This window comes from Carassius gibelio, chromosome A2 (genome assembly GCF_023724105.1).
Source record: "Carassius gibelio isolate Cgi1373 ecotype wild population from Czech Republic chromosome A2, carGib1.2-hapl.c, whole genome shotgun sequence".
NCBI classification, from domain to species: Eukaryota; Metazoa; Chordata; class Actinopteri; order Cypriniformes; family Cyprinidae; genus Carassius; species Carassius gibelio.
The window spans coordinates 7,885,081-7,913,057 of NC_068372.1; the positions used below are offsets into that span (position 1 = coordinate 7,885,081).

A 27,977-nucleotide genomic window follows, 5' to 3' on the forward strand; every position below is an offset into this window, starting at 1 on the left:
GGTTCTCAGAAACCGCACTGTTGGGACTGAAATAAATCTTAAAACACACATCTTTAAAGCAGTGTTACCAATATTGTTTATTCCATCCGTCTCATTTCGAATCATTGTTGTACACAAGTTACATTTTCTTTTCAATATCACAGGTTCCTGTTAAATTAGAATTTTTTTATTAATCTTGCCCTCTAACATTCAGTTTCACCTTCCTCTCTCATTTTAAACAAACAAAAAAAGCAGATTGTATTATACAAAAATGCAAACCAATTTTCACACAGTGAATTCTTTTACAAAGTCATAAAATGGCGTAATAATGGCTACATCCACATTGGAGTAAGATGGTTCTAAACATTCCTTAATGGAGTATAATATATATTTAGATATAAAACCTTTCCTTGTTGAAATTGAGCCTGTACCTTAATTTAAGAGATTTTACAAGACAACTTGGAAGTAATCATAAAAAAGCTATTACATTTCCCAAAAAGTTAGGAATAAAACAAAAAAAAAGAGTTAATGACGTTCAAAATGAGTTAATTTGCATTTCATTTAAATGAATTCAACAGGTCTGCTCAAAACAGACACAATCCATTCAGAGCTATGAATATCATCCATTAGAAACAGAGAAAATCACATTATTCTGCAATTTCTCACTTGAGGAAAAATAACCTCGTGCACAAAACTGTAAATGAGCCTTACTGAGTTGTTTCCCATAAGTCGCTATGTGTGGATGGCTGACACTAATTTGTAAAACAAACGAAAAATATCCACGCAGAAGTAATTAGCTCAGTGAGATCACTGATCATTACAGAAAAAAAAAAAGTTCTACTGCACCCAAGCAAATGCCAAATATTAAATACAAGATAGCACATTCCCATACAACCCAAAGATTCAAATAAAAGCAGCATCCCTTAAGAATGCTTACATTAGTACAGCTTTGAGCACTGTGTGAAAGCCAAACAAAAAAAACCTCAGCACACCGAGCGCTGGCTAAACGTTTGCCTGTTCAAGCACCGATTAGCATTGCAAAACAGAACGCTCGTCATGCTAGCCCTTGCGCCTAACAAGAGCCAAAAAAATCTGATGTTAGCGATGGTGGCGGGAGTATGTTAACTCACAATAAATCTTTTTCAGACTCCCAACAGAAATCATATAAAAAGCCTTATGCTTAGCCACGTTCACGTGCCTCGATCGATGAGACGTCAAGATAAGCCGCTGGATTTAAATATATCCTGCTCAATTTAAACCAGTCTGCAATCGTTTTCTTTTCCCGTTTGAATATAAAAGGGAATTCACTGAGCACATTATAGCCTCCTGGTGTGACGCTCCTCAATTATGAAATATGTTGAACTAATTTTGATACTTGATCATTGAGCATAATTGCTAATTGGATGGGTGAGGTGGCATAGAACTGAGAAATATCTAGAAACATCATGCCCAGGTCATATAATTATTATGGGAGGAAATAATGGAATTTCCATAAAAATGTCATAGTAGTATTTAAATTGCATTGAGTTTTCTTGAAAAATGTTCCTTTTTTGTCAGTGTAAATGAATACAAAAAAAGTCTAGCAGTTGGTATATATTATTTACACAGATTTAACTAAAAATGTGTCACTTTTTTGTGTAAAGCATACAATATAATATATTGAAGTTATGATAATGAGATAGGCATTCATGAACATTTGGGGCAGAAAGATTTTGGTGCTATAGATTTTTTTCCTTTATATTCCTTGCTGACCTGGACATGATTTTATGAATTTCACTTTAATTCTTGGGCTACAAAGCAGTCTTAAACAACGTGAGAATATGAGAAGCTCTGAATCCAGGAAGAGGCCAGATTCACCAGAAGGAAAGCAAGAAGCTCAGCAAAATCATGAGCTACGCAGCACATCACATATTAGGCAAAGCCTTAACTCCTTCACCAGATCTTCATCAACAGCATGAAATAAAAACACTACGAGAATTCAATTTCCATGTGGAGGAGGAGGAGTGTGATGGACATCATGATAGTAAGGTTGACGTCATCTCTGCGTGTCGGCACAGCTTGTTTTCAATCTCAGCGACATCTCGAAAAGGCTGCGTTCGCTCTTTGACAAGCAAGAACATCAGATAATGACCGTGACTACAAGTCATTGTAATAAGAGAAATCAACTATTTCACCACGGCTATAACACAAAAACCACAAAAGATTACACGTTAAGACTGAGGTTGCACCCAAAATTGGAGCTGTATATCATAGTTGGTCTCAAGAGACTAGAACAAAATGTCACACGTGAAGAATGTCATCACTATAGGAAGACTTCAGACTTCAAATAATCTTGTTCTCTTCATTTACGGGGCATCGAGTATGTTGTGTAAAAACACTTAAGTCATAGTAGGCTGATGGAGGATAAACTCAACAGGCCTTGATTCGTGAGTCGCGTTTCTGCAGAAATTCATAATCATCTCTGAAGAATTGGTTCCAAACTAATTTCGAGTTTATAAAGAAGACACCCAAGACATTAAATAGCTCATCTATAATGAACATCTGTCTGGATTTTTTTTTTTTTCCCAGTCAAATCTGTAATGTGTTCTTTTAGCGCTCTGCGGCCTGGCGTTGTCCAAACTACTTGCCTGGTGTACTTCTACGCAGCGGTTTAGTGGCGAGACTCGAATATGCAAACTCGACCAGGAGAGACAAATATGCAACTTCACAGAAGTTAGGGAAAACTGATGAAATTATTTCCTAATAGGCTGTAATCTTACGAAATGACTGTGGCGCTGGGAGAAACAAAACTCATCCCGACCACAGAGCTCTGAAGAACACAAGGGGAAGAAGTGTTGCACCTCTTCTACTAAAAACACACACTCATGGAAAACATGGAAAAAAGTGCTCATTTTTCAAGACATCGTTTGCATTCTATAAAACAGAATGCTTTAGACACGTGTCACCACACATTTACAAATTCCTTAACAGTTATAGAGCCAAACCAGAAATTAAACAAAACTTGACTGATTATATATATAGAACTTCCCCTTGTGTCATCCAGAGCCCAATCGAAATGCTTCACAGCGATACACTGCCACCATCGTGTGTCATGTGGGGAGACCTGTGTTAACAGTCCATAAAAATGGATTCATAAAAGGTTCTCCATGCTACTTTATACCTGGTGAGTCAGATCATATTCAAGGCCGCAGAGATCCAGGGAGTTGAATATTTCAATTAGCAACTAGCCCCGATGCTAGAAATAATGCGTTCGATTCTCGTTTTGATTCCACCGGTTTGCGATATCTTGTCTATGCTAGCTTTGGGTTGACTGTTCTTTCTTGATATAGAGGGAAAACAACAAAGTAAGCATTATTCAGATGCCCTGGTTTCCAGGCGATGAGAAGTCATTAAAACAAAAAGCTCATTCACAGAACAAAAAGAAAGAAAATTTATATCACGGCAGATACTGCTCATTTTTCTAAATAAAACAGAAGTTTGTGTCGGTGCATACATGTAGCAGCATGCAGGTCTGTGTGTGTGTGTGTGTTCCTCATATCAGATCAGTCTGAATATTAAAAACACATCTTGTGTCTCTTGAAACTGGTTTGAATTAGTCAAGAGATTAATTTCAAAGCCCTCTGAGAAGGAATATTGACCTCTGGAGAGGTTGTCTCTCTGTGTGGGTGTGTGTGTGTGTGTGTGTGTGTACTCTTAAGAGCAAGAGTGAACAACACCATTCTTCTGAAGGTCTGGGCTACTCGATACTTGGTCAGCGGAGCAGAGGGTGAGAGAAGATGTCTTATTGGTGAGCGAGAGCATAGATCCACCCATGCTACTGGCTGGCTTCATGCCACTGGATCCATTAGACACCTCACTGATGGAGAGAAACGAGAACATTCAGAGACAGGAGTGTATTTGGTGGAAACATTATTCAAACAGAGCACCATGAAAACTGTTTTAGGTCTTTGCTGATGGTAGTCACAGTGTAATAGTGAACAGATGTAGAACAGAGATCTAGGCTCAATCTAGGGCTGCATTTTGATTACTTCATCAAATGTTCAAAATTTTGAGAAACATTTTAGGTTTACATAATTACTACATTATAAGTTTACTTGTAATTAATTTTAAAATGTAAATGTTATTTTAAGTATACAGACTAATAACGAATATTAACCATTATTAGAAAGACTATTTGGGAGATAAATTTAATTAAAATCAGGCTTCAGTTCAGTGAAACTAAATTGAACTATTTTTTTATTTAGTTTTTATTCAGATAATTTAGCTAACTAAAAGTGAATTAATCAACAGCTCTTAAGAATTCAATTGACATTTAAGTTTACATGAATGTCCTTAAGTTTATTTTACTTTCAGACTCTGCGTTTATGTAGACCTGTAGAACTTTTGCTTATAAAAATGTGAGAGGGGAGTGAAATAATAAAATAAATAATTTAACTGGCATTTTTTTTCTGTCTTTTCGAACCTTCTATCTCATTATATTTGAGTTGGCGTGTGTGTTTTGTGTTTCCTGTGATGTCATTTCTGGTAAGGGAGCATAGTTAAGTATTTCTGCGCCATAGTTTTTGCAGTGCATTGTAGGATTTTTCATGGAGTATACATTCCAGTCAACTGGAAGGATTTCATGAATGAGAGCCCTTAAATTGGCCGACTCCCTGATCAATGCACTCTCTGTTTCTAGTCAGTCTGAAGGCCTAGGAAGGCTGGTTCAGGTGTGTTTAACCAGGGTTGGAACTAAAGTCAACAGAACAGTGGCCCTCCAGGAGCAGGTTTGGACACCCCTGGACTAGTGCATGTTTATAGAGAAAAACTATGGAAAAGTAGCTTAATAAAATGCAAATCCGTGTTGTGCACTTTCCCCACTTACCCCAATGCTAGAGAAAGTTCTTCCAGCTGGGCTTTATGGTCACTCTGCCCATTCTCAGCGGCCTTCAGCTTGTATTCATGGGCCACCTGGTTCTCCTTCAACCATAGGAACATGTTCAATTAGTCATATGAGAATGTGTGAACACTTGTACAGAAAAATATCCTCACACAGAAAATAAATGGCTATTGGTGACAGTTTGACTCACCATGGCGATTTCACGGGTTCTCTTTTTGATCTCCAGCTCTACGTGATCAAGCTCCAGGCTGAGCTGCTCACTAGACACAGCATCACCTGAAGACCACTTCACTCCAGCCACAGGCTGAGATGCCAGCGCACACACCTATGTGTGCACGCGAGAGGTTTGTTAATACTACTATAGTATAAGACTATATGAATAAGAATACATGAATATTAGGGCTGTGAATCTTTGGCAAGGCAGCGATTCGATTCGATTACGATTCATAGGTTTTCGATTCGATTCAAGAACGATTTTTGCAAATTTAGAACAATTCAATTCAATTCAATTCACAATTAAATTCGATTCGATTCGATTATAACGATTCGATTCTGCAATCTTTAAGTGCATAGTCAGGGGGCAAATTACAGTAGCATTTATGGTTAGAGTACCATAGGTAAAAAAAAAAAAAAAAACTTGTGTCCATTGTTAAATGCTAGTTTAATGATGCGACAAGGCATATGTAAAAATGTATGTAAGCCAAGTTAGGGTTAAGAGCTTAAAGAGTATTATGTATAAGCTAACATTTTGTCACACCAGGGGCGTAGCCATAATTTCAGAAGTGAAAGAAATGTCAAATACAATCATTTTATGTATGTAGCCTATATAACAGGGGTTCTCAAAGTCTACATTCAAAGGTCCAAATCTGAATTTTCAACAATGAGAAAGGTCCGGAACTATTGGTCATTATAAAACTTGTTTTTAATCAACATGTATTACAAATTAACATTCGTTTTATGAAAAAATAAGGTGGCTGCATTCAAAATACATGAATAACGTGCAAACGTGGCAAAACAATTAATTTAAGGGTCTAGATTTTTCTTAAAAAAACACCACAAGAGTAACATGGTGCAAAATACAGAGCAGTTTAATGTGAGAAATGGCACTGTCGGTCTCCCATCAGCTGCCGTGGCACAAAAGGTGTGGTTTCTAGACTGGAGACACTGGCCTAAATGTTCATTAGTCAAGCTGCTGCGGTGTGAGTTCTTTACAGTATTCATTGCTGAGAATGCAGACTCACACCAATAGGTTGACCCAAACATGGTTAGAGCACAGATGGCTACTTTCTGTAGATTGGGGAAATTTTCAGCTGTGACCATTTTAGTCCAAATAGCTCTGTCTTGCTGTGTCACAGCTCTGTTTTGTTTCATAATGCCGTTTGACGTTTCCACTCACAACTCCAACTGTCTCGTTACAAATCAAACAGAATGGCTTCGTGCTGGATTGGGGCAAAATGAACGCATACCTCTCTGTCCAATCATCTTTGAAAACTCTATTTTCTTGGTCAACTTTTCTTTTCCTGGACAATGACATCCTCCACGAACATTCAAACGCTTATATTACTGAGGTGAAGTGTCGCGTCGCGCGACTCGCGCCCAATTACGTCAAACGTTCCGTACGTATTACGTACACTCACTGGATGTCATGGCAACTGAATCACGGAGGAAAACTTTCAATATATCGCCTTCGCTTTAATTGCGGAACATCTCCAAAAAGACATTAAACACTAAACAAATGATTTTGACATGCGTTTACTAAAGTAGGAAATCCAGACTTTTAATCCCTTACACACAATTACTTGCTGTCGAAATATGAAATGGAGGCGGGTCCGGATTGAATTCTCTCCAGGTCCGGATCCGGACCGGAGTCCGGACTTTGAGAAGCGCTGCTATATAATAATAATAATAATTATTATTATTATTATTATTTTTGTTTTTACAAGGAATTATCTTCTTTTTTAATTACTTTTAATTAGCTGTAATGAATCAAATACACTGCTGGACAATAATCAATCATTTGTAATCGATATTTTTTTCCTAATGGCAATTTTATGATTGTTTTATATACTAGGCTACATTTACTTAGCAATTATTTAAATTTTCTGCACAGAATAAGGTAGAAAATATACTTTATAGTTTCTGTACTGTGATAAATGTCAATTAGCACTGCATCATTCATAAATTGTTTGTGGGTTTTTTTTTAGTTTCATCAGTTCATTCTGCTTTTATTCAGTTTAGCTGCAGATATAGTCTGGCACGTCTATGAGAGCGAGATCGCTTCTCTTTCAGTGTGAAAACGTAGGCGAATGATTCTGAGAGAAAACGCGCCAGATGTCTGTTTGCTAATGAAACAAGCGCTACTTTCATGCATCTGATTATCAGATAAATCTCGCGCTCTTATTTCAAAGTCGTTGTTAATGCTGTGGTTCATTTTAAAAGTTTCCTTCGTATATTCGGTTCATCCGTATTGTTTAAAAACTTTTTTCATTCAATGGATCTGTGCGTATGATTTAGACACTTACATTTCTGCTCCTTCCATGCAATAAATACAGCTGTTGACAGCTCCGGTAACTCCGTCGGTAAGATGCAGAGAGCCATTGACAGAAAAGTAAAACTGCTTCACGTTAGCATTACTGGCCACGAGTCCTATAGATCACACGTCAGCTGCGTCAGAGACAAACGGAGCGCGAGCGCAATCTGACAGTCGGTAAACAGTGGAGGGCGATAAGGACAGATAAGAGGCACGATTCATGAACACTCTTCAAGGTCTCCATTAATTTGTGCGTGTAGTAATTTAATGTTTATACATTTTGAAAGTATTGAATCGCTATAGAAATCGTGATTCATTAGATTCTTAGCATTTCGAATCGATTATTGTCCAAGATCGGCGATTCACGATTCAAAAATCATGTTTCAAGAACGATGCATATGAATCGACAGGGTTTGTAATCGATGCATCGAGAAAACGAATGAATCGTTAAACCCTTAATGAATATAAGGCTGTACGTTGCGAGTCATGAATTTGGATGGAGATTTCATACACACCTCCATGCTGCGGGTCTGCTGACTGATCTGCTGGTTGACTTGCTGGAGCTCAATCTTTAGCTGCTCGCGTTCATGGGCAGACACTGGCAGACTGGCAGAAACACAGAAACAACAAAAAGTTTTGTTTTCTCAAACATTAAACGATAAAATAAATAAAATAAACTATTATGGGGTATTTTAATTAAATTATATTATTATTGAAAATATCTAGTATTGCCATGATGCATCTTTTCTTGTTCTCCTCTGCACATGTGGAAAAGGCAAAGTTCAGTACCGCTCGCTGAAGTGTCCCTGAGAGTTGATGCTCTGGTGCTGAGGGTACGACGCTCCTCCCCATCCACTGTGGTTTCCATATGGATAGTCTGCTGGAGGAGAAAATTATGTTTCCATAACTTTTGAACAATGAAAGTCTACAAGTACGGTTATAGTAGTGAAATATCTGCAAAATTCTGTGGGCAAAATTTTGATTTTTACCATTTCAGATTCTACGTGTGACAATCTTTGGCTTTTGGCCTAAACAAATGGATTTCTTCTGAAGTAACTAGATTTTGCCCATGACATTTGCAGAACACATGTAAATATGACTGCACCTTAAACCAATAGCGCACAATTTAATTAAATCTTCAAAAACTCTTTAAGTGAACCTGAATTAAATCATGATGTCTACTGATCATTCTTGAAGACTGGCAGAACACTCCTGCTTTACAGATAGGGTTGGGAAATGATAAGTATTTTTTGTATAAAAATGTGTGTTATGGAGAGACCTTGAAATTGTCTACCATCATGGTTTTCCCTGTTGATGGTGGTGCAAAGTTTTTTTTTTTTTCTCTCTTTTTCATTTTATTAATTGTATTTATTTAAACTATTGTTTCTAAATGATGCATATAATAAGAGTATAAAAGGCAATAGTATTTTTATTTATTTTTTTAATTAGGGGAGAGTGGGAATAGAAGAGATTTAAGATGACCGCCACTAGAAGTTGGGGGTGGACGGATAAAGAGCTTGGACAATATTGTAGTACTGTGTAGCATGTGAAACTCCAGCCTAGATGTTGTAGAGGGGAGTTGGTACTGTTCTTAGTAATTGCAGTTCTAGTTTTAGGCTGTTTTATTACAATCTTTGTTTTAAGCTCTTATACCTATTTATTTGCACATTTTGCATACCTGCTCAAAATAAACAGCCCTTTGGACCCCAACTTTGCCATTTATTCTCCTTGTGACTGCTTGGGTCATTATCACACAAATTACCTTTTATTTTTATCTTTGTTTAAATATATTGTGCTCTTTTTCTGTTGACAGTGCTTGAACAAGCGTTATGTTAGCATTATAGTATACTATTATACTTATTGTTAATGTTTTGAATTAGATTTTATTTGAATGTCCAATTAAAAAGCTAAAGTTTTAGAATTAGTTTTAAGATGTTTATTAAATATTCATATTTTTTTATTTATTAATTTCAGTCATTCCAGTATTCATGAGTTTTTGTTTATTAGTTTGACTTCATTTAGTTTACTTCAACTTATGAGAACCATTGCCTTTGGCAGATAAAATATGGTTGTAGTTTTATTTATGGTTTTTGGTTAAGGATAATATCCCTGGTTTGGCTTTTGCACTTTTACCCAGGGGGGCAGGGTTTCATATTTTATTGAAGCACCCCTGGGCGCCGCCATTGGCTAGTGGACCCCCACCTGCTGTTAGCATTCCATTGACTCCCATTCATTTTGGCGTCACTTTGACAGCAAATAACTCTACATCTGAGGCGTTTAAAGATTCCATTTGTCCATTCATTATTTCTAAAGAAACACGAAAATGTATAAAAGGCCCCATTACCTTGTATCTTACGTTGTGGCCGTGTAGAAGCAGTTTTTGTAAAAATAGCCTAACGATTGCATCATAACCTGCGACTCTCTGTCGCACAGTAGAGAAATTACCGTTTGGACAGGAGAAGCTCGCAGGCAATCTTTTACTGTCTATGAGGCTATCGGGGGGACGTGGAGGCATGAAGTCAAGGGAAAAGCCCATAGAGAGTACATAAAAGCTAATGGACAAAAATATTCAACAACGCCTGCAAGGTTTGGTGGGCGATTCAGATTTCTCTTGGCACAGCTATAAGAAGACTTACAGTTGTCAGACAGGTTGCTCACGAGACATCTACGTCATCAAAATCATTTTGAATCTGCGCAGTACGCTCGACCCCCAGGAAGTGTGTGCTTCTAATTGACTTCACTTGTCTCCGTTGAATCCAATTGGGTCGCTGTGTCCATTTCTTTTATTGTCTATGCTTTTACCGAGTCAGGCTATACTCAAATAGAATTTCATCAACAAATTGTGAGGAGATTGTTAAATGAATCACTTAAAACAAATCACAAAAGTACTAAAGGTACTAAGAATTGTTAATGGACCCTTTCAGGCAAGCTCCTATCCCTATGTACGACTAAGTATTAGGTATTATAAAGATGTCCAGTCACCTGTCGTGGTCATGTGTTTGGAGCCCGAGGCCTGTGAGGATGCTATGGCCTGTACAGGCCCAGTGGTCTGGTAACCCGTTTTAGAGGTACGTGAAATGGCCCCAAAAGGAGACACTGTGGGCAGAGGACCAAAGGGAATGATGGGATCGTCGTCTTTGGCTTCTGTAGAGCGCCGCTGGGTGTCCAGTGGTGGTTCACGGAGAACTTTCCCCTCTGCATTCTGTTGTAGGACAGTAAAGGAAGGAAACAACAAATAAAACCCCTATTATTGATAGTCTTATTTGATGAATGGAAACACAAAGCATGAGGTAGATCACTTGCCATCATCTCCACAGCACTACTGACATCTTTTGGTTTAGCATCCTTGGAGCCAATGTATGATCCTATGGTGTCACATGACCAGGGGGAATACTGCCCAGTGTAGTCCGGCTCTCGACTTCCAAAGGGTTTAGAGCCATCCTCCAAATACTGCATGCAGTCATTCAGAATTCAAAAATGGAAAAGAGCAATGTTAAGCACTATATTCATGATCCATGAAGGACAGCAGGATGTTGTTCAGGACTCACCTCCCGAGGGTAGTCGTTGGGGAACGGGTGTGTGGGGAGAGTCGGAGATGCAGCGAAGGGGGGAGGAGAGATCACTTTTCTCTCCTCTAGCTGGACAAGCAGCTCTTTGCGCCTGCGATGCAAGTCATCCAGACTGGGCTGAGAGCGGCTGTACGGGTCCTGCTGGGGGAGAACATATTAATCAGATTGGGAGATTTACACTGATTAACTGACTTGAACTGGTTGAAGTGCAAAAATAAGGGGCCGTTCACATATCGCGCCTAAAAACGCAAAAACGCTAGACGCGCAGCTTTCTCCTCCTTTCCAAAGCGCTCGGGCAGTAGCGCTCCTGAGGTGTATGCCGTTACTAAGCAACCATGACCCACTCTCTCCATGAAGTCGTGGAAATTTCAGCAAATGATAAATGGATTTGCAGCACTAAAAATCGCTTGCAGTAGCTCTGCTACTAAATTTATTTCAAAATGGCAATCCATTTACAGCTATGATCAGCTGTTCCTTCATCTTAGCTGAGCTTTCAACGTTGTTATGGGAAAGGATGAAGCTGATTGGTTATTTCTTGTCACATGACCCGCGGTGCGCTTGGGGCATTCTGAAAAGTTGAGATGTTTGTAACTCGATGCGGTGCAGACGCGCCTGGAAAAAACGTGCGCGTCGCACCGCGTGCGTGTTGCTTCCATTGTGAGCGCACATACATACATTGGAAATAACAAACTTGAGTGCGCAAAAGACAAGATATGTGAACAGCCCCTAAAATGGTCTAAATTTACAGCATGTTTCCATTTGTTAACATTAGTTAAAATTAACTAACAATGGAAAATAATTCTAAAGTAGGGCTGCTGTATAGATTTCGATAATTACATTTTTTCTTGATTAATCGTATAAAAAGCCTCTTTTTTTTATTTACAAAACACACTATTCCACATCCTGCCCAATGCTGTCCTTCAAATAAAAGTAACCGAAGTAACTGAATGCTATGTAAGTTACTTCTATTTAGCTATATGCTATACATTGTGTGTAAATATACAGTCTAATTCCCTATATTAAAAATGGAAATAATAATGAAGATAGTAAAGAAAAACACAAATTCAGTGTTAACATAAGAGAAATGTTCTGCTGGAACACACACATACACACACAGTACCTCTGAACACAGTATCCTGTTACTAGGTATGCTCAATAAATATCACCCGATATTTAATGTGCATTTTGTCAGTAATGACGGATTTGTAATCAGCGGTAAATCTCAACATGTGTGTGATTTCACTAGGAGCACCATTTACTACACATTTTGCACAGCATTTATCGTGCATCCCTACCGGTTACCGTCATTTCTTTATTCGGTAAATGTAGGAAACATCTATTTATTTTTTACTAAATTTTACGTCCAATAACAAATATAAGCAAAATGTACATTATTGCGCTGAATATTTATGTTCTCTATCTTTACTGTGTTCTGTCTGTGCACGCATCGGCGCTCGTTCAGTGAAGTCTGAAGTTTAAGGCAGACGGTCAGGAGGAGCTTTCATGCAAAATAGAAACATTCACCTGAATATTTAACATTTAAAGAAGAGGAGTTTACCATAAAATGCAGTTTATGTACTGAGGTAACATATCTCAAACATTAAACAGCACATGCATCTGTCAAAGCTTCTGACAGGACAAGCAGTGTTAAACATTACAACAATGCATTAACTTGAAGTTTAAAATAAAGCAGGTCTCGTGTTTCCAGCAGCTTGGATCATTCATCTTTCCCGCAGTAGCTCATTCGGATTCATCCACTATTTTAAGATGCATTCGTCCATAGAAATGCGTTATTCACTGCTGTCATTGGCGTGAGTGGTGGAAGTTTTTCATGCACATTGGGTAGGCGTGACTAATCGATTATGACATTCGTTGTCTTATTTTTATTATTGTTGTTGCAGCCTGATTTTAAAGCATTTATCAATCCTAGTAATTTCATTAGATGTTAATGTCAGCATTCACTAATCCATCACTAGAATTAAAATGTAAATCTGCAAACATTATTCAAAGCACCTGAGCGCTCAAACACATCCATACATCATATAATAATGATAATATGTTACTATATTGTTTTCTTTGAAGCTAAAATAAAAGCTATTAAGAAACAAGAATAATATTAAAATCATATTCATTAAATAAAACAAAAACATTAAATATAGGCATGCATATCAAGCAAGGGGAACTACTGTGTAGCATGCAAAAACCTCAAGAAGGACAGAACTCACTCCTATGTGGGACCTCATATGGCTGGGGTGCGGTCCAGGAGCATAGTACCCCTCCGGTGGGTATCGGTCTCTGGATGACGCTTCCTGGTGGTGGTACAGAGAACCTGCTGCCCCTGCTGGAGGTGGAGGCATAGCGGCCGGTGGAACATCCAGAGGAACCGGGCTCATCCTGACCAAGTCGTCTCTGGGTGGGGCAAACTGAGGTGGGGGTACGGGATAGTGTCCATGTCTGCGACTATAATGGGATGCTGGTGCATATGTGTGGGCTGAGAAAGGGGGACCAGAGTGGTGGCTTGGATATTGGCGATCTGGGACGTAACCTTGGTAGGGCTCTGGGTAAGGTTGCACTGCAGACTCGCCGGGGGGAGGCGGATTACGGATATAGCGAGGAGGGACATACTGTGGAGGTTGGTATGGGTAGGGGTTGCCTATAAGAACAAAGATTATGAGCATTATGACAATAAAACTAATTAAGCAAATCTCTAAATGAATATCCATTATTCATTATGTACATTTTAACGCTGTGATGCCTGAATTCACTTTTCAGTTTTTAGCATTTTATTGTTTTATCTGTTATACAAATAATAAATCTGCAATTAAACTGAAAACAAATCAAATAGAACAAATTCCCTCAACAAAAATCTACAGCTATTCAGTAACACCAAGCTAAGACAAACATCAACTGATATATTGAAGTTAATTATTTAGTATACACACTTATATCTTCAAGTTTACAAATAAGACTAGCTCATTTTAATTGGTTGGTGGGCAATACCCAGCATTCATCTTTTACTCCCAGTTAGGACACAGTATTAGATGGCATTAAAGAGCTCTGAGAGCAGAAGACTTTCATAACCAGAAACCATCCATATGAGCAAATCCGATCACCTGTTGGGTACTGAGCATCATACTGAGATCCTGAGGGAGGAGGTCTGCCGGGCTCTGGATAGAAAAGCTCTGGCTGCTGTTGTGAATACATCTGTGGCGCACCTCTGGTCATGATTGGCACCTGCTTTGACATGGGTAAGTGCTCCGCCCTGGGGTGAGGCACAAGGTGGGGAGTCAGGGCCAAGCTAGATTTATCCAAACTTAAGAGAGAGACAAGAGGCAGAAATGAGTCTGTTAAAGCCAAACCTTTTAAGCACTCATCACTCTTGCTGTTCCTCTAGCAGTCAAACCAAATCAGATACTGTAGTTGTAACAGAAAAGCAGGGAACTAGAAGTCAAACTGAGAAACAAAGGCTTACGTGTCGGGTGGTGACCCAGGAGCACTCAGGCTAGTGGCATCCATCTTGGGCTTGAGTAAGAGGTCATATGTGGAGGGGTCTGTGCCTCTGGAGATGAGCTGGGAAAGAGGGGCCCCGTTGGTAAGTGTAGAGGCCTTTCGCCCAGGCTCGAGCGGGACCACCTCCTCAGGCAGCAGGCCAGGGGTGCAGGGCAATCGTGCAGCAAGGCGTTTGTTCATTTTACGGTACCTGCAGAAGCAAACAGGAAATGAGATTCTGAATAGTAAGCAAGTTTTTGGTTTAACACTAACAAGATATGCAAGATGTTCCAAGGGCACTCACTTTTCCAGCTCCTCCTGAGAATGGGCGAAGGTGCAGCTAGCTCCTCTGGGACAGCCTCCTTTCTGTTTCATGTCCCTGCACATGTATGTCTTGTATTTGCTGTGCTGTGGAGTTTGCTGTGTGTCGGCACCCTTTTTGCTGTGGTTCTGGATGAAGTCCACTAGTCCATGCACCACCGTCTTTACCGCCACAAGCCCATTCTCCAGCTGCTCCCAGGTAGGAGGAGGAGCATCTGAATAAAGATGTACCGAACAGGTACAGATGTTACTAATACACTCTAGGGTATTTATAGTACACTCTAGTATTTATTTTCACAGTATATATCAGACACCCTAAAAACGTCACAGATATATCCTACATTTTCATATTAGTGTAGCGAAAGATGTCTCATGCTCACCAAAGCTGAATTCGATATAATTCTATATACAGTAAAAACACTAATATTGTGTTATATTGCCATAAAACACTGCCGCCTTCTGTAAAATGTTTTGACAATTTTACTGTAAAATAGGGGCAGTAGTGGCCTAATGGTTAGAGTCAGACTTGTAACCCAAAGGTCACGGGTTCGAGTCTCAGTGCTGGCAGGAACTGTAGGTGGGAACTGTCCATGTTCAATACCCATGGCTGAGGTGCCCTTGAGAAAGGCACCAGAACCCCCAATTGCTCCCCGGGTACCACAGCGAATGGCTGCCCACTGCTAACGACTGGGTAAGTGTTCACGATGGGTGTGTTCACCTCTCACTTGGATGGGTAAAATACAGAGAACAAATTCGGAGTATGGGTTACCTTACTTGTTCATCACGGCACTCACTTTTTACTTTTCAATAAATGTCATTTAATCCTCTGATTGCAAAGCTGAATTTTCAACAGCAATTTCTCCAAATTATTATGTAGAAATCATGAAATTAATGAATTAAATTTTTTTTTTATTTAAACATAAATTGTGACCCGTGCTGGCAAAATGAGTCACAATTAGGGATGGCTGATATATGAAAAAAATATATGCATCTCGATATTGTAATTTTTTTACGTTATTCGATATATATTTCAAAATGTTTGCATTTAAATAATACAAATAAATAATGGGGAGCTATTTGCTGTAGCACATAGGTATTTCATTATATATATATATATATATATATACATCATCGTGTTGATATTTTGAACACAGCACTATATATATATATATATATATATATATATATATATATATATATATAGTGCTGTGTTCAAAATATCAACACGATGATGTATTGTCACAGAGATTTGACAATACAAATAGAGGTCTGCATTCCCGCGGGAACCGACCACATATTTTGCGCCGCGGGTTTAAATTTCCGACTAAAACATGGTAGCGGTCGGTAACTATGGTGTAATTTGAATGGGAGTGGTCGGTCAGTCAATATCACAATCCTGACGTCCTTTCAGAACAGCATATATTCGCTTTACTTAATCTTAATCTTATCGACCACAGGTTACAGCCTGCACTCAGGACCGTTATGCACACATGGACAAGTTTTTTCTGCGTCATGCATTGTATTTGAGGGGTCTGTGTGCACAGCATGTGCATAATGGTCCTCAGGGCAGAATGTACCGGTGGTAAATATACGGCCCTCAAAAAGAACGGCAAAGTGTAGATGCACTGTCCTTGAAGGACGTTCAACTGTGTTGACAGCAAAATACTACGTATTTTGACAATACGAACAAATATAACAAAAAGGCTTCCATTTTTGTACATTATTTATTTATTTTTTCTCTGCAACATATTCTCCCCTTCTGTGTTGGAAGCAATATATATATATAGGGAACAGGTGGTGGGAGCGGGACTTAAAAAACAGTCCCACGCATACCTCTAAATACTAATATCAATACAGCTGCATGTGCGCAGCAGTGGACATTGCTTAAATTGAATACAAGAACACAGTTTAAAATATAGTAGAAAAGTGCAAAGTTTCTAAATGAATAGAGCTTAATATATAGGCAAAAACAAGGTTTAATATGACGGCAAAGGTAAAAAATCTGGGTTGCCTTATATAAAGAGATGTTATCCCTTAAACAATGCGCAATACGGAAATTTCTGTTTAGTGTGTTACTTATCTTTGTCAACCTGGCAACCCTGTGTACGCGCTCTCTTTCCAATATAAACACGCTTGCTTTCTGAAAACACCTGTTAGCTTGCAGTTTAGTGTCTATTCTCAGAACATTTCATCAAGTGTTTATTTACATGAGAGATAGAGAGAGAAAGAAAGAGGCTGTGCACGTGAAGGAGCTCAGTTTTGTTGCATTTCTTTATTAAGAGTGAAGCTGTGGCTTTCAAACAATGATGTTACCAGCTCCTTGTTGAGAAAGATAAAGTAGCTCTATTTATGGTTTATAAAAATATGCGGGGGCAGTGCTAAAAAGTTTGTTCCTGAATATCTTATTGCACACAAAGCGTGATCTGTGTGAGTGACTGAGTGCATGTGTGCGTAAGATACAGAAGACAGTGCATTAGTTTAGAACTCTTCTTTTTATTTTATTTGTAAAAAGTAGAGAGTGCCTTAATTTGTGCAATGACAACCTACCATCAATGTTAAGATGATTTTTTAACATATATTAATAGGAGTACATTACAATATAAATTTGAATAAATTATTAAAAATATTTATGGGCTTAAAAACAAAATGTTTCAAAAAAAGCTGTTTTACTAAATTCTACTGAGGTAAAATAGAGAATAGATGTTAATAGAGAAGATGCGCAAATCCACTTAATTTTATGCGTTTTTTGGCGCATCTTCTCAGTTAACAACGGCTCTGTGTAGTAACAGCTGCTCTATGTGAAATCACGCACCTGATGGAATTAACGGCTGATTAGAGAACCGGCTTTACTGACGAGATGCGCATTAACGATCGGCCGATCGTGATCGGAGCACCCCTATATAGTATAGACCAAAAGTTTGGACACCTTCTCATTCAAAGAGTTTTCTTTATTTTCATGAATATGAAAATTGTAGATTCACACTGAAGGCATCAAAACTATGAATTAACACATGTGGAATTATATATGGAATTATATACATAACAAAAGAGGGTGAAACAACTGAAAATATGTCATATTCTAGGTTCTTCAAAGTAGCCACCTTTAGCTTTGATTACTGCTTTGCACACTCTTGGCATTCTCTTTATGTGCTTCAAGAGGTAGTCACCTGAAATGGTCTTCCAACAGTCTTGAAGGAGTTCCCCGAGAGATGCTTAGCACTTTTTGGCCCTTTTGTCTTCTGTCTGCGGTCCAGCTCACCCCTAAACCATCTCGATTGGGTTCAGGTCCGGTGACTGTGGAGGCCAGGTCATCTGGCGCAGCACCCCATCACTCTCCTTCTTGGTCAAATAGCCCTTGATGCCTTCAGTGTGACTCTACAATTTTCATAGTCATGAAAACAAAGAAAACTCTTTGAATGAGAAGGTGTGTCCAAACTTTTGGTCTGTACTATATATTTATTTTTTTACAGTTTTCATAATATAGACAAAGACATATACACTCTCTCTGTCTAGATTATAAAAACTGTTAAAACAAAAAAATTCACACAACAGCAATTTAGTTCATTTTAGCATTTAGTGCACATATCACCCAGTCCTAGTCACCATACCATAAAATCTCTGGGAATACCACCAAATTCGGCACACACGAATCTATGGAAAAATATGTACAACTATTTTTTCCCCTCCAAGATGCCTCAATTCACCACACGGGGTGTTTTAACCAATCATCGACACTCGTTATTGCGACTACAGGTGTGAACCTTCACTAGCCTCAGAATTTGATTACGATTCAGAAGGTAATGACTCTATAAACAATTCATTTTACAATATTTTACATCTAAACAGAATTATTCAAGTAAGAAAAACAAATAATCAAATGTAAAATTCACTGCATAGTCTTCAGTGTATTCATTGCAAATAAAGCAGTACAATCAAGAGCACTAGTGTAAAAATATAGATCTAATATAACGTTGCACATCAGTTGATTTGAACCAAAAGTTCACTTAAGAACCGTTTGTTTACATGAATATTTGCCAAGACTAATACTGTAATTCTCTGTATATGTGTATATCAAGATTTAACGCTGTCATTTTTCACTTGTTTTGCCTGTAGCTCGTAATTAGCCTGTGTGCATTACAAGTCATTTTGTCAGCATTGTCACAAATGTTTTTACTGTCATTAAATATTCCGTCATATCACTAAACTTTAATTCGGTTTCTCATATGTTCAGTCATCATCTTAGGTTTGTCTGTCTTAGCAAACCTGGACTGGGGTCGATGTTAGCCAGTAACTCGAGGTGAGGTCTCAGCCGGTTGAGATTGGCAGGGTCACCCGTCCTCTGCAGTGCGATGGTCAGCTCCTGCACACTCTGAGCAAACGATGCTGGGGTCTGCAGCTAAAAAGACAAATAGTATTCCATTTATCCATTATTCTGAGACACAATACCATTTATGCCATTTGAAAGAGTGCATGAAATTCTCCTGCTGCGCAAACAGATGCCAGTTTTACCTTGTCAATGATGGACTGCATGTGAGACTTATGAGACTGGTCTCCATACAGCAGAGAAGACCACTGATCGGGCGCAATGCGGAGCCCTCCCTCCATTGCGATTTGAACAATCTGAGAGTCGTGTTCCCGCCGAAGTGCCTCATACGTGCGGAATTCCTCTTTCAACTGCATTAGCGATGAATCCTCATCTCGCTTAGTCACCTACAACAGAAAAGAGATTCAACTCAAACCTCAGAGCTACAGCTGATAATGTTATTGCGAATAAGCGGTTGAGGTGATGAAAAAGTTAATTTGCACATTAAAAGAATTAATCCCAACAGATCTGAATATGAATTAGAAAACATTTATTATTAAAAAAACTCTCGTAAGATGCTTGTGAAAAGCTCAGATGAGATCAAGTGCACAATAAAGGGTACCTACCTTAAAGCAGGAGGCACGATAGAGGAGCTGAACTACATGTCCAATACTGGTTTTGGAGGCCTGAGGAAATCTTGGTTCCAGTCTCTGGACCACAAAGAGGACCAGAACCTTCCTGGAAAGAGCGGATCCGTCTTCCAAAGCCAACAGCACCAGCTTTAGTGCCTCCTCCTGCATGGCTGTAGATTAAAAAAGCCAACATATAAGACACTAGAACTTCCGCAAGACGATGATCTTTCACGTTGGTGTGAACAGGCTAAGTGTTATCTTACCAGGCCCCAGGAACTGGCAGCCTCTGGCTCTGACCGCAGCCCATAGGTTGGAAGAGAGCTGCTGGGGGTTTTGGTGTTGCAGAATGAGCTCAGTAACAGTTCTTTCACCCAGAGAACGGGCCGCCCGCATTGCCCTGACCCGTCCTTCCTCTTCCACCAGCTGACAGTGCACCAGAGTCACCAGCTTCCTCTGCATGGGGCGGCTCAGCATGCTCTGAGCAGCATTACTCAACCCCACTCCTAGATAAAGCCAAAAATATGCAATCACTTGCACATACCCATCATACTGGCTTAAAGTTGGCATGAGAAGAAAATTCACCCTATTTTTTAATGTATCTATTTAAAATTACAGTGAACAATTAAATCAAAGCAGGTAATTAAAATAAATATATATAAAAAAAGATTGTGAGCCCATTTTATTATTTTTTTAATTGGCATGACCCAATCTTCTAGTGGAATCACAGACTTCTCTCTGGTGACATGTTGTATTTCTTCAATCATTTAGTCCACTGAAACGCCGCCACTTTCTTCCTATTCACCGAAGGATAGAACAAAATCACATCCCTACCTTTTTTTTTCTCTCCATTTTGGATAACCTGTGTCACTTAGATGTGCATCACAATATGGAAGAAAAATTCTGTCACAAACTTTCATTACATCAGAACTATGTAGTGATTAACGGATAATCAGTTTACCAGTTTTTTCCGATATACAAGTATTGTTCCATTATCGGATATCGATTTTGTAATATAGGATTTACGATATCTTGTGGGCACTTTGAGAATTGCACGCAAGACTGACATAATGGCATTACGGCATTGCATCTTAAAGAGAAACGAGTCAACACGGCGTTTACACAGTTAAAGTAACTTGATTTGTTATAACTGATATGCTTTATTTAACATATCAGCCAATAATGCACAAATAAGTTGCATTACATGATTGATATGCCGTTTAAGCTTGCCATTGAGAAACAATAGGTAAAGAGTTAAATAAGACAGACTTAAATAAGTGCGTGATAAACACTCTGTAAGCAGGCATTTATAATCTAGACAGAGAAAAAAATACTATATCTCTGATAACATGCCAGTTGAGATCAAAAAAAAAAAAAGTTATATAGACCTCACTGTGGTTTATTTACATTTGGTTTAAGACATCCAATTTAATTTTAGATTATATAAAGGAATGACCATAAAAAAAAAAAAAAAATCTTTTAAAATGTAAAATCATTGATGTGTCTGTCGATTCCCCTCTCCGGTTTTGTTTGTTAAAATTTATTTTGTTTTGTTGAATTAAATACAGACATGTCAGTTACCTCGTGCACTGCTGAGGGGTTTGAGGTAGAGGGCCAGCTCCTCAACACACTGTCGTGCCTCATCATAATGCTTGGTGTCCTCTGGACACGTAATGAACACCACAGTTTGCTGTTTGGGCACCTGAGAGAAAAAGATATCTTAAATGAAGCACACAGTGATCTGAAAACTGTGGTTATGCTTAGGGCTGTGCTGGTGAGTGCAACAACCGCACCATCACAGTGGCAGGATACCACTCGTGATGGTATGAAATAAATAAATAGTTATAGCGGTTGCTCACAAGTTAAGTACAAAGCTTTGTTCACAAAATAAATAACAGTTTAGCAACTTGATATCGCGAATATAGAAACATTTGGATTTGTGCTGACTGAAGGGTACACAAGCCCATACATTTGGATTAAGCCATGTCATCTTTGTATTCTGTCTTTCGATTTAGTCACCGGACTTCACACAAATGGGAAATCACACTACGGTAGACATGGAATCACCCGTTTCTCTTCCCAAACAGTCGCTCACATCTCACTCTTCTTTTTTTCAGGCAATTTTTCATGGCAAAGCAACATTAAACATAAATGTCTCAATTGAGTGGAAGATCGCGCTTTCAAATATTTGTCAGTTGCTTTGGAATATCGGGAAAAATATGAAGACACCAAAGACTAGAGAGAGGACTGCTTGTTTTTCCCAGCAAATCCAACACAACAAATCCAGACCAAGTATATACAACCTTTTTTGAGAAATCAAATCAAATCTGGCTAAGTATGGCTAAAACTTGAACGATATTTGGAGTTATTCATATTATGTTCTTTGTTCACGGATGATATTGTTTACATTTTATAGCACTTTGCACAAATAATACTTTAAGTGAAAATCCACAGATGTGCTTTACACAATGGACACTGTACAGGCAAAAAACCACCCAATGTTATTTTGGCAATGGTCTTTAGAGCTAGCATTCTGCATGCTATATATCAGATAAGGAGATGAAGTAGTGTGGAAGGACTACCGTATTTTCCGTACTATATTCATAGTTTATCTGGTCCTGCGAACATTTGGATGTGTTTGCGATTTTGGATTCTTTGATAAATCCAACGACATAAAGTTTTGGTTTTTTTGCAAGGAATTAATTTTGCAGGAGGAATTTTGTAAAAGTGGGTTTGTTCCAAGAGTGATCCAAAAATCCATTTAATTATGTAGCCAGCGGATGGGGGATGTATCAGATATTAAACTGATAAGAACAGACAAAATATATGTTCAAACATACTGATAAACTAACTTTAAATATAAAAATACTGTATCTAAAACAGCTAGTTCATATATAGTCAGATGCAACTGTCATATCACGCATCCTGTGACAAATTTGTCGCATCTGCGCACAGAAGTTATCAGATTAAATGTTCTGCAATATCAGTCAACGGTGAAAAGCAATAGTAGCTTTCATTTAAAGTCCTTCACTTTAACACTAATATTGGACATAAACGAACACATTAAATATAAAGTATTCAAAACAGGTAAGTTCATATATTTAGAATAAAGTTCAATGAACTGATGCATCAGTCAAACAGCGCTCGGGACCACGCGCCTCATGACGAGCCCAACACACTGCCACAGAAACCAGAATGAGATGCATTCTAACATAACTTTGGCATTAAACTCAGTTAAGCCGCGTTTCCACCGCAGGAACTTTACCCAGGAACTAGGGACTTGGTCCGGTACTTGGTGTGTTTCCACCGCAGGAACCAGGAACTAAATAAAAGTTCCGGGTAAAAAAATGCCCCCCAGAAAGTCCCTGCTGGCGAGGTGGTACTTTTTTAAAGTTCCGGAACTTTCGGGGGCGGGACTTTGGCGCTAAACATGCTGATTGGTTGAGTTTACGCAGCATTGGTTGAGTTCAACCACCATTTATTCGGATCAACATTTTCAAAATATTACTGTTATTGTGTCATGAAATGTAATTTTAAAAGTATTTCAGGCGAGAATGTAGTTGTTTAAAACTCAAATCTGTTGTTTATTTATAAAGACAGCGCCTATTTAAAAATGTGTTTCGCCGATCTCGTAGACGGTGAGCTCCACTCGATCAGCGGGAGCTCAGTCCTCATGTATCCGCCGAGAGCAGCCTCTCCTGGGATAGACCTTCTGATATGTGCCGCTGGCTCTGATGTCTCTTCAGTGGTTAAACATAAAATATAATTCAGCTGCGGGGTAAATCTAACAGGTTTTCTTTGGTCTGTATTCAATTTATCTATATGTTAAAATGGAAATAAAAAAGGCGAATTTATATAATATTTCGTTTCATTGTAATGGCTGCATACACATTTCCCTGAACTAAGTACATTTCTGCAGCTGTTATTATGTTTAAATGAAAATGAAAGGAGGCAGTGGTATTTTATATCCTATTTTGTGTTATTGTAAATATACTGAGGGGAAATTGCTGTAGCCAAAGCGATCTGAGTTCACGCAGCATTGGTTGAGTTCAAACACCATTTATTTGGATCATTTTCAAATATTACTGTTATTGTGTCATAAAATGTAATTTTAAAAGTATTTCAGGCGAGAATGTAGTTGTTTAAAACTCAAATCTGTGGTTTATTTATAAAGACAGCGCCTATTTAAAAATGTGTTTCGTCGATTTCTGCGACGGTGAGCTCCACTCAATCAGCGGGAGCTCAGTCCTCATGTATCCGCAGAGAGCAGCCTCTCCTGGGATAGACCTTCTGATATGTGCCGCTGGCTCTGATGTGTCTTTAGTGGTTAAACATAACATATAATTCAGCTGCGGGGTAAATCTAACAGGTTTTCTTTGGTCTGTATTCAATTTATCTATATGTTAAAATGAAAATAAAAAAGGCAAATTTATATAATATTTCGTTTCATTGTAATGGCTGTATACACATTTCCCTGAACTAAGTACATTTCTGCAGTTGTTATTATGCTTAAATGAAAACGAAAGGAGGCAGTGGTATTTGATATCATATTTCGTTTTATTGTAAATATACAGTAAGGAAAATTGCAGTAGCCAGGACGAGCAGACTGAAGTTATCAAGTACGCTGCTGTTTATAGATTTACCGGACTTGCGTCGTCGCGGACATCACACTCCCCAGAGGAATGCACAAAGTCTGAACCAACTACCGAGGATGCACGTCCAAAATCAGCGTACTTTTTTTTTTTTTTAATCAGCGGTACTTTGTATTGAGAAACGCGCGCAGACCTACGTCACCAGTCTATTTGCCTAATCTACCCGGTACTTTACACCGCGGTGGAAACACAGAAAGCAACAGGTCTGGGGGGAAAAAAGTTCCTGGGAAAAAAAGTTCCTGGTACAAATGTTCCGGGTAATTTCGGTGGAAACGCGGCATTAGTGAGGGCTCATTTAAAATATTGCACGGATATATGCCTTTCGGATTATACTTGTTAAAGTGCAATGAAATACCTTGTATTTGTGGACGATGTACATCTGTTTGTGGACGGAGACTCATTCACCAGCTACAGACTCTAATCCTTATTTTGCGCACGCAGTGTGTGTGTGTGTGTGCGCATCAGCATGTATGAAATGCGATGCTTAAGTGAAAAAGCTGGGCAGTTTGATAGCAGAATTATAATAGGCCGCCGGATTAAAATAAAATGTAAAATGTAATAGCTAGGGGTGTGCACAGATAGTCGAACATTCGAATATTCGTTCTGCTCTAATTATTAGATAAATAAAAAATTATATTCGAATTTCGCAAAAAAATAAAAAAAGTTCTCAATAAAACCTAAATTGATCACTTTCTGTGATTCTCCACAGCATATCTGAAGATGTATGCAAGCAAAAATAATTAATTAATGAATAAGGGGACTAAAAACGGGTGGAAAACGTTTAGTCTTTTAGCACACCGTTATTGTGAGTCCCGACAACGTCTGTGCCGTCAGAGCGCGTTTTCTCCGCGGCAGGCCTTATTGTTAACAGACTAAGGAGCCGACTTTCCCCCAATCATGTTTACATGCCCGTATTTCTTAACAAGAACATGTAAAACAATAGAAAGAAAGAAAAGCAAAAAAGATTTGCTGACAGTTTAAAAGTATCACAGTTAAGTGTAGGCTACGTTCTACAATAGCCTAATTGCTGCAGGCTGCTTTACGTTTTTTCTTTGTTCACTTTTTTTTTTTGTTGCTTTTAATCTGTAGCCTACTTTTGTTTTTTTGCATGCATTGTTAAAGGTTTTCTGCTACAAAATACGATGTGTAATGTTCAAGCTTATTGTGTGTAAGCTTGTTCAAAATGACGGAAAGTCTGCTCAAAATGCTAGTCTGCTCCTCACCTGACCCCCAACCAGCTGTAGCAGGGCAGAGTTGACAGGCAGCTGCTCGATGTCAGTGTTGATGGCCGTCTGGTCAAAGGGACAAGCTTTGCGGTGTAGCTTGTTGAGGCACATCTTGCAAACGGTGTGGCCACAACCCAAACTGATGGGCCGACGCACCGTTTCCTCGAACGTCTGGGTGCATATGGGGCACAGTAAAAACTCTGTCCATTGTGGAGCTTGTACAGGCATCGTAGCAAGGTTGTTCTACATGTAAACAAGGGTAGGGGGGTTTCTCTTGGGTGTGCGTGCAGGTGTATGTGTGATAGGGTGGGTCATTTAACAAAAAGGGAATAATAGATGAAATAAAAAGAAAGATAGATTCCACTGGAATCAAAACATCTTCTGAACACAGGAGTTCTTATTTAAGTTCACACGTCCCGGTTGATCATCACATGGTGTGAAACCTGAAACCTGGAACAAAAGAGATGCAGTTGAGGATTAATCTGACAAATATGCAAATTAGGAAACTAACTATCTAGCCTATCTTTGGTGGTGGGTTCACATGATGCACATTATTAACACAATTGCACAGTAAAATACATGAGCCAGCTGGCGTAGATCAAGCACGTCTGGTAGCTGTTGCTACCCAAACAAACAAACAAACAAACAAAAAACTAACAAAAACAGTACAGTTGAAACATTTATTATAAGAATAAATGGTTTAAACCCCACTGAGGCAGGGGCATTACTCAATTTCTGAAAAGCATCAAGTTAAGCTGAGCTGATCAGCAAGGAAAAACACTACAGGCAAAACTTTTTGGAGATTAAGGGCTATAAAAACTATTTTTTGTTTTGTTTTTCTGGCTTTTGACAGTATTTTTTGATTTATAGAGTGATACAATTATTCAAAATCCTTTCTTCAAAATATGTAAACAAAAGGAAACAATAATTTTGAACTATGATTTATCCAATGGTAATATATAACAATTAGTATATATTTAATTAAATAATAACTAATTAGCATATTTGAACACTTGGGATAGCCTGTAAAATAAAAAATCTGTCTGTGGTGGAAAAATATGGTGGTATTTATTAGTTAATCTTTACTCTAGGTACTCTGTGGTGTTTTGCCTAAGGTAAACTGGCTAATGTGTCGTTCCCCACGGCTTACTCGTCTGTCAATAAACTCAACTTCATATAGTTCAAGCCATTCTGAATGTATAAGCATTGCATAACCTCATATGTACATGTTTGATAGCAACATGTTAAAATTAACACCATTTACCCGACGAAAATAATCCAAACTGGTAAAGATTTACACTCTTGTTCTCCGCAGTCCATCTCCTTTAGCTATCGAGCTAACACAATGCTCACTGGCTCCTGTCTCCATCTAGACTGAATACGCTTATTGCAAACATACATTCTATATTTCTTATAATGATTGTAAGTGAAGACAATAAGTTAAACAGTCAATGTTGCACATTTTCTAATATGTGACATTTAATGAACGCAATGCACAGTATATAGGGCGAAATAGCAATCTTGCGGGATCCCGCGATTAGGTTAACGGCGACATCTGAATTGGACCGTAACACTCGATTGTTATCACTGTCAAACCAATGTAGCGGAAACATGACATGTGGGAAAATTAGATGCAAATCCAGAATCACGTAGATTACTGTAAATAGCTGTTTACGCGAAGGCCCGTGTAAACACAGCTTTCAGTTCAGCTAACGTTACCTCAGCTGATAAACTACACTGGCTAATTTACCCAATTGCTATTTATTTCAATCGAATTACACGGCTGAAATCCAAATTACTGACAAAGACAACACCACAAAACTGCACATGGCACGAACTACCCACCAATTAGACCCGAAACCTGACTGTTGACGCGAAAAATAGCAGAAGCCAAAGCTACACAAAGCTAGCCGGGCGGCTAGATTAGCCGTTAGCAGCAGTGTGCAGTCCACACCCAGAAACGAACAGATAATGCACGCAAAAACGCGCTATTCTGCAAGCCACACGCGCACAATAACAAATGTACACTCATACACGCATTCTTACTGTGTCTCGGCTATCTTCATCTCTTCTTAAGAAAATGCATGATTATTTCCTCGGTCGCCATGTCGACCGTTATAACGGGTTGCCGAAGTAGTTCGGGAGTTCAACCAGCAGCGGCGACGCTCGAGCTAGAGAAGAAGCGGTATGAGAACCGTGCGCCTCCTCCGGTGCAGGAGCGTTACATCCGTGCTCATGGAGATGCAGAAATGGAAAGGAAAACGTTTGGTAAATCATGACGTAAAGCCAAATTTTTGACATACAAAGACATAAAATTATGATATGCTCATGTCTCGCATTGAGGGGGGTGGAGCGGGGGATTGGCATCCCTCTGGTGGAAAAAAAAATACAAAAAGCACC

General features: G+C 38.8%; 1 protein-coding gene across 5 annotated transcripts; it reads right to left on the minus strand.

The window, feature by feature from the left end:
* Positions 1–52: 52 nt before the first annotated feature.
* LOC128025670 (roquin-1-like) lies at positions 53–27,808 on the minus strand. 5 transcript variants are annotated; one of them, XM_052612189.1, is made up of 19 exons: positions 27,624–27,808; positions 25,575–26,027; positions 21,281–21,401; positions 19,966–20,205; positions 19,697–19,872; positions 19,277–19,477; positions 19,031–19,163; positions 14,751–14,982; positions 14,430–14,657; positions 14,071–14,219; positions 13,183–13,610; positions 10,937–11,098; positions 10,692–10,838; positions 10,371–10,590; positions 8,178–8,268; positions 7,904–7,994; positions 5,049–5,183; positions 4,844–4,938; positions 53–3,835 (listed from the first exon to the last, which is right to left on the minus strand). In XM_052612189.1, the coding sequence occupies exons 2-19, from the start codon at positions 25,803–25,805 to the stop codon at positions 3,673–3,675; spliced, it is 3,243 nt and encodes a 1,080-aa protein (XP_052468149.1). In that variant the 5' UTR covers positions 25,806–26,027; positions 27,624–27,808; the 3' UTR covers positions 53–3,672. The 5 variants fall into 5 exon arrangements, with proteins under 5 accessions (XP_052468149.1, XP_052468144.1, XP_052468135.1 ...); XM_052612184.1 differs by having other exon boundaries at positions 8,178–8,265; positions 10,937–11,095; positions 14,071–14,270; XM_052612175.1 differs by having other exon boundaries at positions 8,178–8,265; positions 14,071–14,270.
* Positions 27,809–27,977: the final 169 nt, after the last annotated feature.